The sequence below is a fragment of the Colobus angolensis genome, unplaced genomic scaffold, assembly GCF_000951035.1.
Source record: "Colobus angolensis palliatus isolate OR3802 unplaced genomic scaffold, Cang.pa_1.0 Scaffold57, whole genome shotgun sequence".
NCBI lineage: Eukaryota > Metazoa > Chordata > Mammalia > Primates > Cercopithecidae > Colobus > Colobus angolensis.
Window position 1 is genome coordinate 12526104 of NW_012119265.1, and position 12204 is coordinate 12538307.

A 12204-nucleotide genomic window follows, 5' to 3' on the forward strand; every position below is an offset into this window, starting at 1 on the left:
CCCCCCCCCCCCATATATATATGTCTCTTGAGACAGAGTCTCTGTCGTCTAGGCTGGAGTGCAGTGGTGCGATCTTGGCTCACTGCAACCTTTGCCTGCCTGGCTCTGTGACATCACTTATCACACTTTCCTGTAACCATGTTCTCGGCTGCTTCTTTGGATAGGTGGTTCAGGCAAGAGCTGTGGCTTTTATTTATCTGGTTTACACTCTGACATAGGGGGTTGTATTAAATTGCTCTTCTAGGCAGGACCTTGCTCTTGTTTTTATTCATTTGCTTAATTGTGTGTTGATTTCCTTTTATAGTCATACCTTCTTTCCATTCTCCTTGAGCCACAATTTTGATATCTTTAATATGTTTTATGTTTTTGCATAATATAGGTTGAATTTATGTGTATTTTTGTTTTGTTTTGTTTTGTTTTTGAGACAGGGTCTTACTCTGTCATCCAGGCTGGAGTGCAGTGGCATGATCATGGCTCACTGTAGCCTTGACCTCCTGGACTCAAGTGATCCTCCCACCTCAGTCTTTTGAGTAGCTGAGACTATAGGTCACACAACAGGTGTGCACCACCACTCCTGGCTAATTTTTGTATTTTTAGTAGAGATAGGGTTTTTACCATGTTGCCCAAGCTGGTCTTGAACTCCTGTGCTCAACTGATCCTCCTGCCTTGGCCTCTTGAAGTGCTGAGTTGATAGGTGTGAGCTACTGCACCCTACCTGTACATGTATTTTTAAGTTGTGTACCCTTGAGGTTATATGTTGTTTCTTTTTATTTTTGAGCGTAGTGTATTTTAGGTGCTTCCATGTTGGCGTTTGTGCATCTAATTTTCTCCTAACTGCTGCATAGCATTAAATGATGGGTAACCATCACATGGTCCTTTGTCCATGCCAGAAGCTTTCTGTATCTTTATCTCCAGCTCTTAGCACAATAGCTTGTTCATAAATGTTTGGCCAGTGAGTGAATGAACGGATGTGTGAGTGAGTTTTGACAGTGCTTGCTGAGGGGAAATCCCAGTAGCAGGGGCAGCAAGAGCGAAGACACAGCGAGTATTTGGAGAAGCAAGCAGTCAGAGTGTGTGTTTCTCACCTGCTTGTGCATGCAGGGAGTGGTGCGAGGCTGAGGAAGGAGGAGATGTACCTGGATTTGGGAATGGGTGGTGCTTTTCGTGAAGGACAGATATTCGGGAGATATGGTAGAGATATGTCACATGGATATATAGTTAGGGCTAGAGAGGGGAGAAGTTATAAATCTGTATCGAAGGTGTAGTTGTAGTGTCAGAGCACACAAGGACACACAGCATTTCAAATGATGGTCATTCAGTAGGATAGTCTATCCTTGCTTAGAGGTGTGCTTTTAATCTTTTGAATTTCTGGCCTATCTTATTGTGGATTTATCAAAACGTTTGTTTTTTCTTATGCCTTCTTTTCCTGCAACTTTTGAACAAATTGTATTCCTGGTCAGCAAGTAGCTAAGTGATATTTAGAACTAAGATATTTACCCATTGATGAAGATTTCCATGATAATGGATCACATTTATCAGGCTTGGCTTTCAGAGAAACTTCAAAGAGTCAAACATACTATATGTGAAGAAATAAACTAGAAAAGTTCTACTGAAGAATATCTTGTTCTTCTTTTTTTTTTTTTTCTTTCAGATTAATGCATGGAAAATAAAGCTAAATTATGCCTTGCCCCCACCCCTCCATCAAACTGAAGCTTGGCTCCAGGAGGTAGAAGAGCTTATGGATGAAGATTTGTCAGCCTCCCAGGATCACTCTCAAGCCGTGACTCTGATACAAGAGAAAATGACTTTATTCAAGGTTGGAAAAGAAAAAAAAGAGATGTAGAACAATATTTTGTTAGGAATTGTTCTTGAGTAAGACTTTGTCCTAAAAAGAAGAGGAGAGTAGTGGATATTTGAGGATGGTTTACAATTATTCCTCTGGGGATTTTTGGGACCTAGAACATAACTTTACATTCATGACCATTGTACTAGTTTAAGGTTGAAACAATAAGGATAGAATCTAAATAAGGATAGAGTTCTAAAGCAACTATAAATAAAGTCTGACCAAAAAAAAAGTCAAGGGGTGGGAGGGTGAAGAAGGGGGAGCCTGATTTAAAATTTGAGAGACTTGGGTTCTCACTAAAATGGCATGAAAAAAATTATGTGAGATTTATGGTATTTGAGCCTACAAAGGAATGGAATATACACCAATAAATAAAAGATTGTAATAATGGTTTTACTAAAGAAACTATGGTCTGCCTGTCTGTAAAATGTTCAGATTTAAAACATTTATGATGAAAATGTTTATTCACAAAATCTTAGTTACAGGGGGTAGTTTCAGCCTAGGCAATATAGCAAGACCCCACCTCTATAGAAAATTTTTTAAAAAACGAAACTAGCTGGGTATTGTACTGTGTGCCTGTAGACCCAGCTACTTGAGAAGCTGAGGTGAAAGGATCCCTTGAATCCAGGAATTCCAGGCTGTGGTGAGCTATGATCATGCCACTGCACTCCAGCCTGGGTGACAGAGCGAGACCCTATGTCTTAAAACAATTTAAAAAAGTGGGTTGTGGGGAGGGCTTTATGAAAATTTTTTTGAAAGAAGATGTAATGCAAGTGAGATTGACAAACCCTTAATTATACAGTGTTTGACAATAAATATGGTTTATGTCATGCTGAATTTCTTTTCAGAGCCTGATGGATAGATTTGCGCATCATTCGAACATTCTCCTTACCTTTGAAAATAGAGATGAAAATCATTTGCCATTGGTACCACCTAACAAATTGGAGGAAATGAAAAGACGGTGTGTAACAGTACCATTTCACAACTGCTGGTACTATTCACGTTTGAGTAACAACTGGTACTACAGGGACCACAAAATACAGATTTTTAGATAATTTTTACCAAGTATTCTCCTTTAAATCTTGATAACAGTATCTTCACATTTTATATAGTGGTAACGTTACAGATATTATGCCAACATACCTCCTTTTTTATTGAATGTTAGAATATGGTGATGGAAAACATTCAGAGACTGAGCTCTGTATCTTGGTTTTGGATATGTCACTCTCTTTTTGAGCATGTTTCCACCTTCGTAAATTTAGGTTAATGATAATTGCCCTGTTCAGGTCTCACCAGGATACTGAATCAAATGGGAGGAGGGATATGAAAGCACTTTGTAAACTGTAAAATACTATAAATATTGAGATTATTTAATTGATTATCTTTTCTCATTACTCAAAAGCAACTTATTAGAATAGTGAGAGGGTATTAGCCTTTATAATGAAAACTTTTAATATATAAACTTAGATTATAGTTTCATTAAGTTATATGGAAGTTTTCAGATTTAGAAAAATATTTCATAGATCAACATTTTATTACAGGATTTGTCAATCGGGGAATAGTTTATTCAGAAAATGTTGTGTTTGATGTTTTTACCTTAGAAATAGTTGTTTTATATCTAGTCACAGTATTTGTTTTACAGTGTTTAAAAAAGGAAAAGACGGCCGGGCGCGGTGGCTCAAGCCTGTAATCCTAGCACTTTAGGAGGCCGAGACGGGTGGATCACTAGGTCAGGAGATCGAGACCATCCTGGCTAACACAGTGAAACCCCGTCTCTACTAAAAAATACAAAAAACTAGCCGGGCGAGGTGGCGGGCGCCTGTAGTCCCAGCTACTCGGGAGGCTGAGGCAGGAGAATGGCGTAAACCCGGGAGGCGGAGCTTGCAGTGAGCTGAGATCCGGCCACTGCACTCCAGCCTGGGCGACAGAGCGAGACTCCGTCTCAAAAAAAAAAAAAAAAGGAAAAGACAATGATACATCTGAGTTCCATGTGCTTAAAAGAAAGAGTTAAAGCCTCAGTATTTTTTAAAATGCTGAACAGATTTCTCACATTTGGTCAATAATATTAAGTTAAATTCCAAAACCTGCACTGTTTTCCAGAATCAACAACATTTTGGAGAAAAAATTTATTCTACTTCTAGAATTTCATTACTACACGTGCTTAGTTCTTGGTTTGGTAGATGAAGTGAAATCAAAATTGGATATTTGGAACATTAAATATGGGAGCAGAGAATCTGTGGAATTATTGCTGGAAGACTGGCATGTAAGCTTTTTAATTTTGTGTCTTAGGCAACTCGTCTCCATCTCTGGGTGCAGTGTTTACATTTTTCCTTGGCACGATTTCCCATTAACTCTTCGGGTTTTGAGATGGGTTTTCTTGGTAGATTTCATTAGCTTAAATATTGCCTGGAGAAGCAAATTACAGGGAGTCAAACAGCAGCATAGGAAAGAGTAAAAAAATAGAAAATATCACTACTTACTACCCAAGGGAGATTAAGAGTTAACCAGGTCTGTTAACATAATCTGAAGGATTTCCATGCTTTTTTTTCGTTAAAAATTCCTTCTTTCACTTACTTGAAATGTTAATTTTGGTTTCCTTTTCAGATTCATAGTTTCATGCAGTAATTACATTTTTCTTACAACATTTTGATCTTACTAAATTTTACTAGCTAGGATAAACAATACGTTTTTTCTTTTGTCTTGAGGCTTTCTTTTTGGCCTTAGCTCTTCAAAATGTTTGAAGTGACTTAAATATAAGTGTGTCACATCTAAGTTAAAACTACAGCATCACAGAAATGTCAATTCTACATTTAGGCCTTGTCCTTCTTTTTGTTTCCCTCCTTTTAGAGATGAGGTGGAGCTGGGCGTGGTAGCGCACACCTGTAATCCCAACAAGTTGAGAGGCCAAGGCAGGCAGATCACCTGAGGTCAGGAGTTTGAGACCAGCCTGGCCAACATGGCGAAACCTGTCTCTACTAAAAATACAAAAATTAGCCAGGCGTGGTTGTAGGCACCTGTAATACCAGCTGCTTGGGAGGCTGAGGCAGGAGAATCACTTGAACCCTGGGAGGTAGAGGTTGCAGTGAGATGAGATTGTGCCACTGCACTACCCTCCAGCCTGGGCGACAGAGCAAGACTTTGTCTCAAAAAGAAAAAAAAAAAAAAAAAAAAGAAGTGAAGGGGGAAAGGAAAATCTAAGATTGTAAATTTTTAAAAAATGATAAAGAGAAATTTACTTCCAATTTATGACTTAAACACTCTAAGTTTCCAAACAGGAAGCATCATTCTAAACTGGGCTAGATTTTGAGTATTTCTATTTCTTTTTCCTTGCTTGAATTTTCATTTTTCTATTTAAATATTCATACTATTGGCACACATAAATATAAAGTAAATATGAATTTTGGATTAGCTTAGTATTTTTCCGTAACAGAATTTGGTTAACGATAGTTTCCGAAATGCTTCTGTGTGATGGATATCTTTTTGTAACATACTCTAATATATCTTTAAAAAGTACTCAATATTAATAAAGCATGTGAAATAAGAGCAACTGACACAATTATGTAATATTAATAAAATGTGCAAAGTAGGAGATCCTGAAATTACTATAAATACTTAACTTGCCTTTTTCCACAAGAGGTACACCATTGTAACACCATGTCACCACATTAAGATCAATTTTATCAGGTGTCAGACCTGTTTAATGTTCACACCCAGCTTATGTCTCCTAGATTTTCACCATCCTTCTTCATCTTTTCCTACCAAATATGTAGTATTAAAGCCCTAAAGAAATTTTGGTAACTGTGTCCTTCATTGAATGGCTGTACCTCTCTATCTGGATTTCTTGGCACAATTTTAAAAGTAAAAACTGTCTTTTTGTTTTCTTCCCAGAAATTTATTGAAGAAAAAGAATTGCTAGCTCGACTTGATACTTCTTTTCAAAAATGTGGAGAAGTTTATAAGAATTTGGGTAAGGTAGTTCAGTTACTTTTTGAGGAATGACTATCACTTAACAATGATGTTTTATCTGTTGTGCTTTCTATATAATGTTTTAGAAATTAGTTTTATGTGCATGTTTTCCTGGGAAAATTCTTGCTTTCACTTTTAATATTGTCAGAGTACATATTATTTTGCCACTGTCAATTAGTATGCAAATATTTTAAAATAGTATTAATAAAAAATTGTTTTCTAAGATTGCTTTTTTGTTTTGTTGATATTGTAGCTGGAGAATGTCAGAATATTAGTAAACAGTATATGATGGTGAAATCTGATGTTTGTATGTATAGAAAAAAAATATATAATGTGAAGTCCACTCTACAAAAAGTGCTGGCATGTTGGGCTACTTATGTGGAAAACCTTCGCTTACTAAGGGCTTGCTTTGAGGAGATAAAGAAGGAAGAAATTAAAGAGGTATTTGCAGTCTAATAGCATCTGCTCAATTTTATTTTTTAATTGTTTTATTTTGTGACCCTCATTTTCAATCCAAAGATGAGAAAACAGAGAAGAGTATACCAGTGTTTTGGAAAATTCTTCAAGGTCTTGGAAAAAATTTAGTTTCTTCCCTATATAATTGCCAAGAGGCAGTTTCTCCACTGGTTTATAGGTTTTATACATGGTAATGCACACACATACACGCCCCCCCTTCCCACACACAGAGCTTTCTTAAGGTATAACTTACATATGGAGTAATAGCTTTTGGGAGATGTTTTGCTAAGCTCTTTGGAGAGGAAATAAGACTTAATATCCTGGGTAGCTTATAGACACAGTTAAAATAAACTACTGTTTAGAAAAGTTTATTTTTCCATTTGGTTGAAACATTTCAGCTCTAAAATCTTCCTGAGTTTCTAGAGGAAGAAAATCAAGATACCTTAACTTATGTGTAGGGGTGTGGAAGAACTGTCAATGTAATTCATTATTGTTTTCATATGTTATTCATGTAATCATCTGTTCTATGATTATTTGAGGTGGTTTTTCTTTCTTTCATTTTTTTTCTGTTGCAGATGGCTATAGACAGCCTTTCAGATTAAACATTTCCAAAATAGAAACTAAAATTAATAGAAAATAGATTATTTGTGTTAAAGTAAAATTTGTGATAACTGTAAGAGTGCAAAAAAGAGCATTTTAGGGGTTGAGTCATCACTTCTGTCACCTGTATTAGTACTAGAATTTCAAATCTTTGTCTTCCAACAGTCCTTCTGTCTTTAAAGATTGTCTATAAAAATGTACATAACTCAGAGAAAAATAACACTCTAAGGTTGTAATACCCAAACTGCTAAGAAACCCTGAGCTATCAAAGAGAACTAAGAGAACTTACAGAACACTCTAAAATTTGAAGGAGACACAACAACATCCATCTGTTGGATACCATGCTGCTACTAAGTTGTTGAACCTGACTACTGAAAATGGGAACTGTTAGATAATATTTCTGGCCTAGGGACTCTCTGAAAAAATTAATGAGACAATTAAGGCTCCATGAACTAAACAAGTTTGGAAACCTCTGCTGTAAGTTCATCAGCCATGTGGAAAGAGAGATCAGATGCATCTTAAAAGTCCAGGACCAGGAGTGATGACAGACAGCTGGCACTCGCGAGTTAGCACTTAGGAGTGAAGAGCTAGACCAACAGGGTTGGCAGACTCCTCTAAGGGGAAAGTCAAAGTCTTTGCAAAGAATGTTGCTTAGAATTAGTCTTGGTGCGGAGGTTGCCATGACCTTGATTGCGCTACTACACTCCAGCCTGGGCAACAGAGCAAGACTCCATCTCAAAAAAAAAAAAAAAAAAAAAGCCTTGGTGAACATTTATTATACATAATAGAAAGACAGTATTATGTCATTAAGAAATGTTGCTTGTGTGTTGTGTAGGTACCCTTTGAGACACTAGCCCAGTGGAATCTAGAACATGCTACTTTAAATGAAGCAGGAAATTTCTTAGTCGAAGTCAGCAATGATGTGGTTGGATCATCTATTTCTAAAGAACTGAGAAGGTTGAATAAAAGATGGAGAAAATTGGTTTCAAAAACTCAACTCGTAAGTTCTTTTGATTGGTTGCAGCTTTATTTAGATATGATTTATGTACCATACAATTTACTCATTGTAAGGTCATAACTGATTGATTTCTGGTATATGCACAGAGTTATGTAGCCATTACCATAAAAAATTTAGAACATTTTTATTACTTCCTAAGGAAACCCTAGCAGTCACTCCCTATTTTCTTCCAATGCCCCCGACCCCAGCCGTATGCAACCACGAATCCACTGTCTTTCTATAGATTAGCCTATTCTGGACGTTTCACATAATGGAATCATATGTGATCTCTTGTGACTGGCTTATGTTACTTGGCATAATATTTTTAAGGTTCATCCATATTATAGAATGTAATCGTACTTCATTCCTCTTTATTGGCAAATAATAAATCATTGTATGGATATACCACATTTTGTTTATCCATTCTCTAGTTGATGCACATTTGGATTCTTTTCACTTTTTGGGTTTTTATGAACAATGCAGCTATGGACATTCATGTGGACATGTTTTCTTTGAGTGTATGCCCAAGAGCGCTTTCAATTCTTAAACCTTTCTTGAGTATATGCCTGAGAAAGCTTTTACTTCTTGAACCCTTTTTACTATAGAGCTGTCTAGTTAAAATTCACTTACCATGAAGGAAAAACAAGCATTGTTTTGCCTACTAGATTTTCAGCTCATTGAGAACATACACCGAGCCTTATTTATCTTTGTATGTAGCATAGTGCCTCATAAAAGCAGACTTTTTATAAAATATTTTTTCAACTGATTCTTAACAATTTGAGACATAGGTGTTTTATGTGAAAAGCTCACATTTTATAACACGGTTATAGTTTAATCCTAAACATATATTTGAATATATTACGTCCACTTTCTGTTTGTAATGTATATTAGCATAAAATAAAAATATGAGTATTAAATTTCATGAAATTAATTTTGTATAGGAAATGAACCTGCCACTGATGATAAAAAAACAGGATCAGCCCACTTTTGACAATTCTGGAAATATTCTATCTAAAGAAGAAAAAGCAACTGTTGAGTTTTCAACAGATATGTCAATAGAACTTCCTGAAAATTCTAATCAACATATAAAGGTGAAATAATCGTCCTTTGTATATTTCACTTGCATATAGAAATAATTTAAATTTACTATTAATAAAAAAGATATTGCCAGGCACGGTGGCACCTGCCTGTAATCCCAGCACTTCGGGAGGACAAAGCAGGTAGATCGCTTGAGCTCGGGAGTTCGAGATCAGCCTGGGTAACATGGCAAAACTGTCTATACCAAAAATATGAAAGATCAGCTGGGCATGTGTTTGCGCACCTGTGGTTCTAGCTACTCGGGAGGCTGAGGTAGGAGGATTACTTGAGCCTGGGAGGTGAAAGTTGAAAGTGAGGCGAGATCGAGCCACTGCACGCCAGCCTGGGTGACAGAGTAAGACTCCCGTCTCAAAAAAAAAAAGAAAAGATACTGTTGAGATGGTCATAAATGTGTGAATTGTTAGATAACATTTAATGTATGGTCATTTCCTAGGAAAATGCTTAAATGTTTTCCCTCATGAAGTCTTTAGCATGAAAGTCTTACTTACTCCACTTACTGTGCTCTCACAGACTCACAGAGCAGTCATGACTCTGAGCAGTGTAAATTGACTTGTTACTTTCTCGAGATTACTTCTGACTAGTGCACAGAAATTGGCTACCTTTAAGCTAACCCCTGGCCTCTGTGTGTCTTGCTTCCTTTCTGTAAAATGGGGGAAAATATTCTATTTCTTCCTTGTTTTGTTGGGTAATTTGGAGGATGACGTTATAGGAAAAAGTATGGGAAAAGAACAAAAAATAAATTAAAAATCATATACTTGTAAGATATAATACCTATGGCTTGGGAAACCTTCCACCTTTGTGATAACTCATACAGCTTTACTTAAACTACTTTTAAACTGACTGGGACCTACTAGCATGATGGAGTGCCAGCGTAAAGAATGCCTACTTAGAAAATCTGGAATGATCTGAATTTTTGCAGTGTGCTTTAAAATACTAGAGTCTTCTGATACATTTAAAATGTGATTTGACCAGGCAAGGTGGCTTATGACTTCAATTCTAGCACTTTGGGAAGCTGAGGCGAGAGGATTGATTGAGCTCAGAAGTTCGAGACCAACCTGGGCAACATAGTGAAACCCTATCTCTATTTAAAATAAAATAAATAAAATAGGGATCTGATTAAAAACAACTTTAAGAATGTATCTTTGGGCTGGGAGTGGTGGCTTACGCCTGTCATCCCAGCACTTTGGAAGGCTGAGGCAGGCGGATCACTTGAGGTCAGGAGTTCGAGATCAGCCTGGCCAACACGGTGAAACCCCATCTCTACTAAAAATACAAAAATTAGCCAGGAGTGGTGGCGGGTGCCTGTAATCCCAGCTACTTGGGAGGCTGAGGCAGGAGAATTGCTTGAACCCGGGAGGTGGAGGTTGCCGTGAGCCAAGATTGCACCACTGCACTCCAGCCTGGGTGACAGACTGAGACTCCATCGCAAAAAAATAAATAAATAAATAAATGTATCTGTGTACTCCATAAATATAAGGCATTATAATTTGTCAACATATAGTTTAAGAAATAATGTATCTGTCATGTAAAGCTATAGTATGTTAACCTATAGATTATTAATGGGGAAAAGATTTAATTTTGTTGAAATTTGATTCTGCGTTTCTTCTTGATATTTTACAACTACCATTACTAATAGCTATATTTATTTAAATCATGTATGAGTTTTAGAAATGTGTTTACCATCACTTATTGTAATTTACTTAACTTTAATCTTCTTACATGTAAAATGGAGAAAGTAGTATCTGATAGGAATGGTATTATAATTAAGTAAGAAACCCTGAACAAACTTTTTTATTTGCAAAGTGATGTATACTATTTTGAAGTGTTATCATTGGCCAGGCATGGTGGCTCATACTGGGAGGCTGAGATGGGACTTAAGCCCAGGAGTTTGAGATCAGCCTGGGCAACATAGTGAGACCCCCATCTCTACAAAATATGAAAAATTAGCTAGATGTAGTGGCATACACCTGTAATTCTAGCTACTCGGGAAGCCGAGGTGGGAGGATCACTTGAGCCTGGGGGGGATGAGGCTGCAATGAGCTGTGATTGTGCCACTGTACTCCAGCCTGTGCAATAAAGCGAGACCTCATATAAACAAAAAGTTATTGTTGTCAAAGAACGACATCTTATGTCGTTAAAATAGGTTTAATTAGCACTCTTCAGGCAAGAAAGTGGTGTAACTTTTTTATCTTTTATTTTTGAACACAGGGTCTTGCTTTGTTGCCCGGGCTGGAATGCAGTGGCATGATCATAGCTCCAAACTCCTGGGTTTAGGCAATTCGCTTGCCTCGGTCTCCTGAGTAGGTAGAACTACAGGCACGCACCGTTATGTCCAGCTAACTTTAAAATTTTCTGAAGAGATGAGGTCTCGCTTTATTGCCCAGGCTGGTCACAAACTCCTAACCTAAAGCGATCCTCCTGCCCTGGCCTCCTAAAGAGCTGGGATTACAGGTGTAACTTTTTGAAAAGGAAAATCATTTTGTTATGTACATGCTGACATTTTTAGTGGTAATTTTGAATGTTGTAGGCTGGAGAAGAACATGAAAAAGAAGATGAAGAATTCACAGGGCAACTAAAAGTGGCTAAAGATGTTGAGAAACTCATTGGACAAGTGGAAATCTGGGAGGCAGAAGCCAAATCTGTTTTGGATCAAGATAATGTGGACACCTCAATGGAAGAATCTTTGAAGGTATGAGTGTAAAAGTATTAAGAGGGTACTTTCATGGTTGCACATTTATGTTTTAAGATAAATAGAAAGTTTTAAAGTAAGTAGTAATAAGCCTACAGTTTTATTTTTCTTTGTTGAGTGTTTAAAAAATGAATGGATTTTATCCCTGGATCATTTGTTGTTATTTTGCTTGAAAGCAGAGGTTATATTAGGAGACCACTGATAATACCTACGAATGTTAAACTCTTGGACTTATTTTCTTAGTCATAACATGTGGGTTAAAATATTCTCTTGCACCAGAGGACAGTGAAGAGATGAGTGAGTTCAGTCTCATATAGCTCAGTACAGAGTACCCATAAGAGATTATACAATCAGGCTGGGCACGGTGGCTCATGCCTGCAATCCCAGCACTTTGGGTGGTTGAAGCAGGTGGATCACAAGGTCAAGAGATTGAGACCATCCTGGCCAATATGGTAAAACCCCATCTCTACTGAAAATACAAAAAATTAGCTGGACATGGGGGCACATGCACCTGTAGTCCCAGCTACTCGGGAGGCTGAGGCAGGAAAATTGCTT

At 37.2% G+C, this 12204-nt stretch overlaps 1 protein-coding gene across 2 annotated transcripts in view; it reads left to right on the forward strand.

Annotated features, from left to right (window-relative positions):
- SYNE2 (spectrin repeat containing, nuclear envelope 2) overlaps positions 1–12204 on the forward strand; it is a 396555-nt gene that overhangs the window by 125882 nt on the left and 258469 nt on the right. For both annotated transcript variants that reach the window (XM_011961973.1, XM_011961974.1), the window contains exons 12-19: positions 1652–1816; positions 2692–2804; positions 3944–4106; positions 5732–5810; positions 6063–6250; positions 7701–7865; positions 8804–8953; positions 11488–11649. In XM_011961973.1, coding sequence (XP_011817363.1) covers positions 1652–1816; positions 2692–2804; positions 3944–4106; positions 5732–5810; positions 6063–6250; positions 7701–7865; positions 8804–8953; positions 11488–11649 — 1185 coding nt within the window. The remainder of the gene's footprint in view (positions 1–1651; positions 1817–2691; positions 2805–3943; positions 4107–5731; positions 5811–6062; positions 6251–7700; positions 7866–8803; positions 8954–11487; positions 11650–12204) is intronic.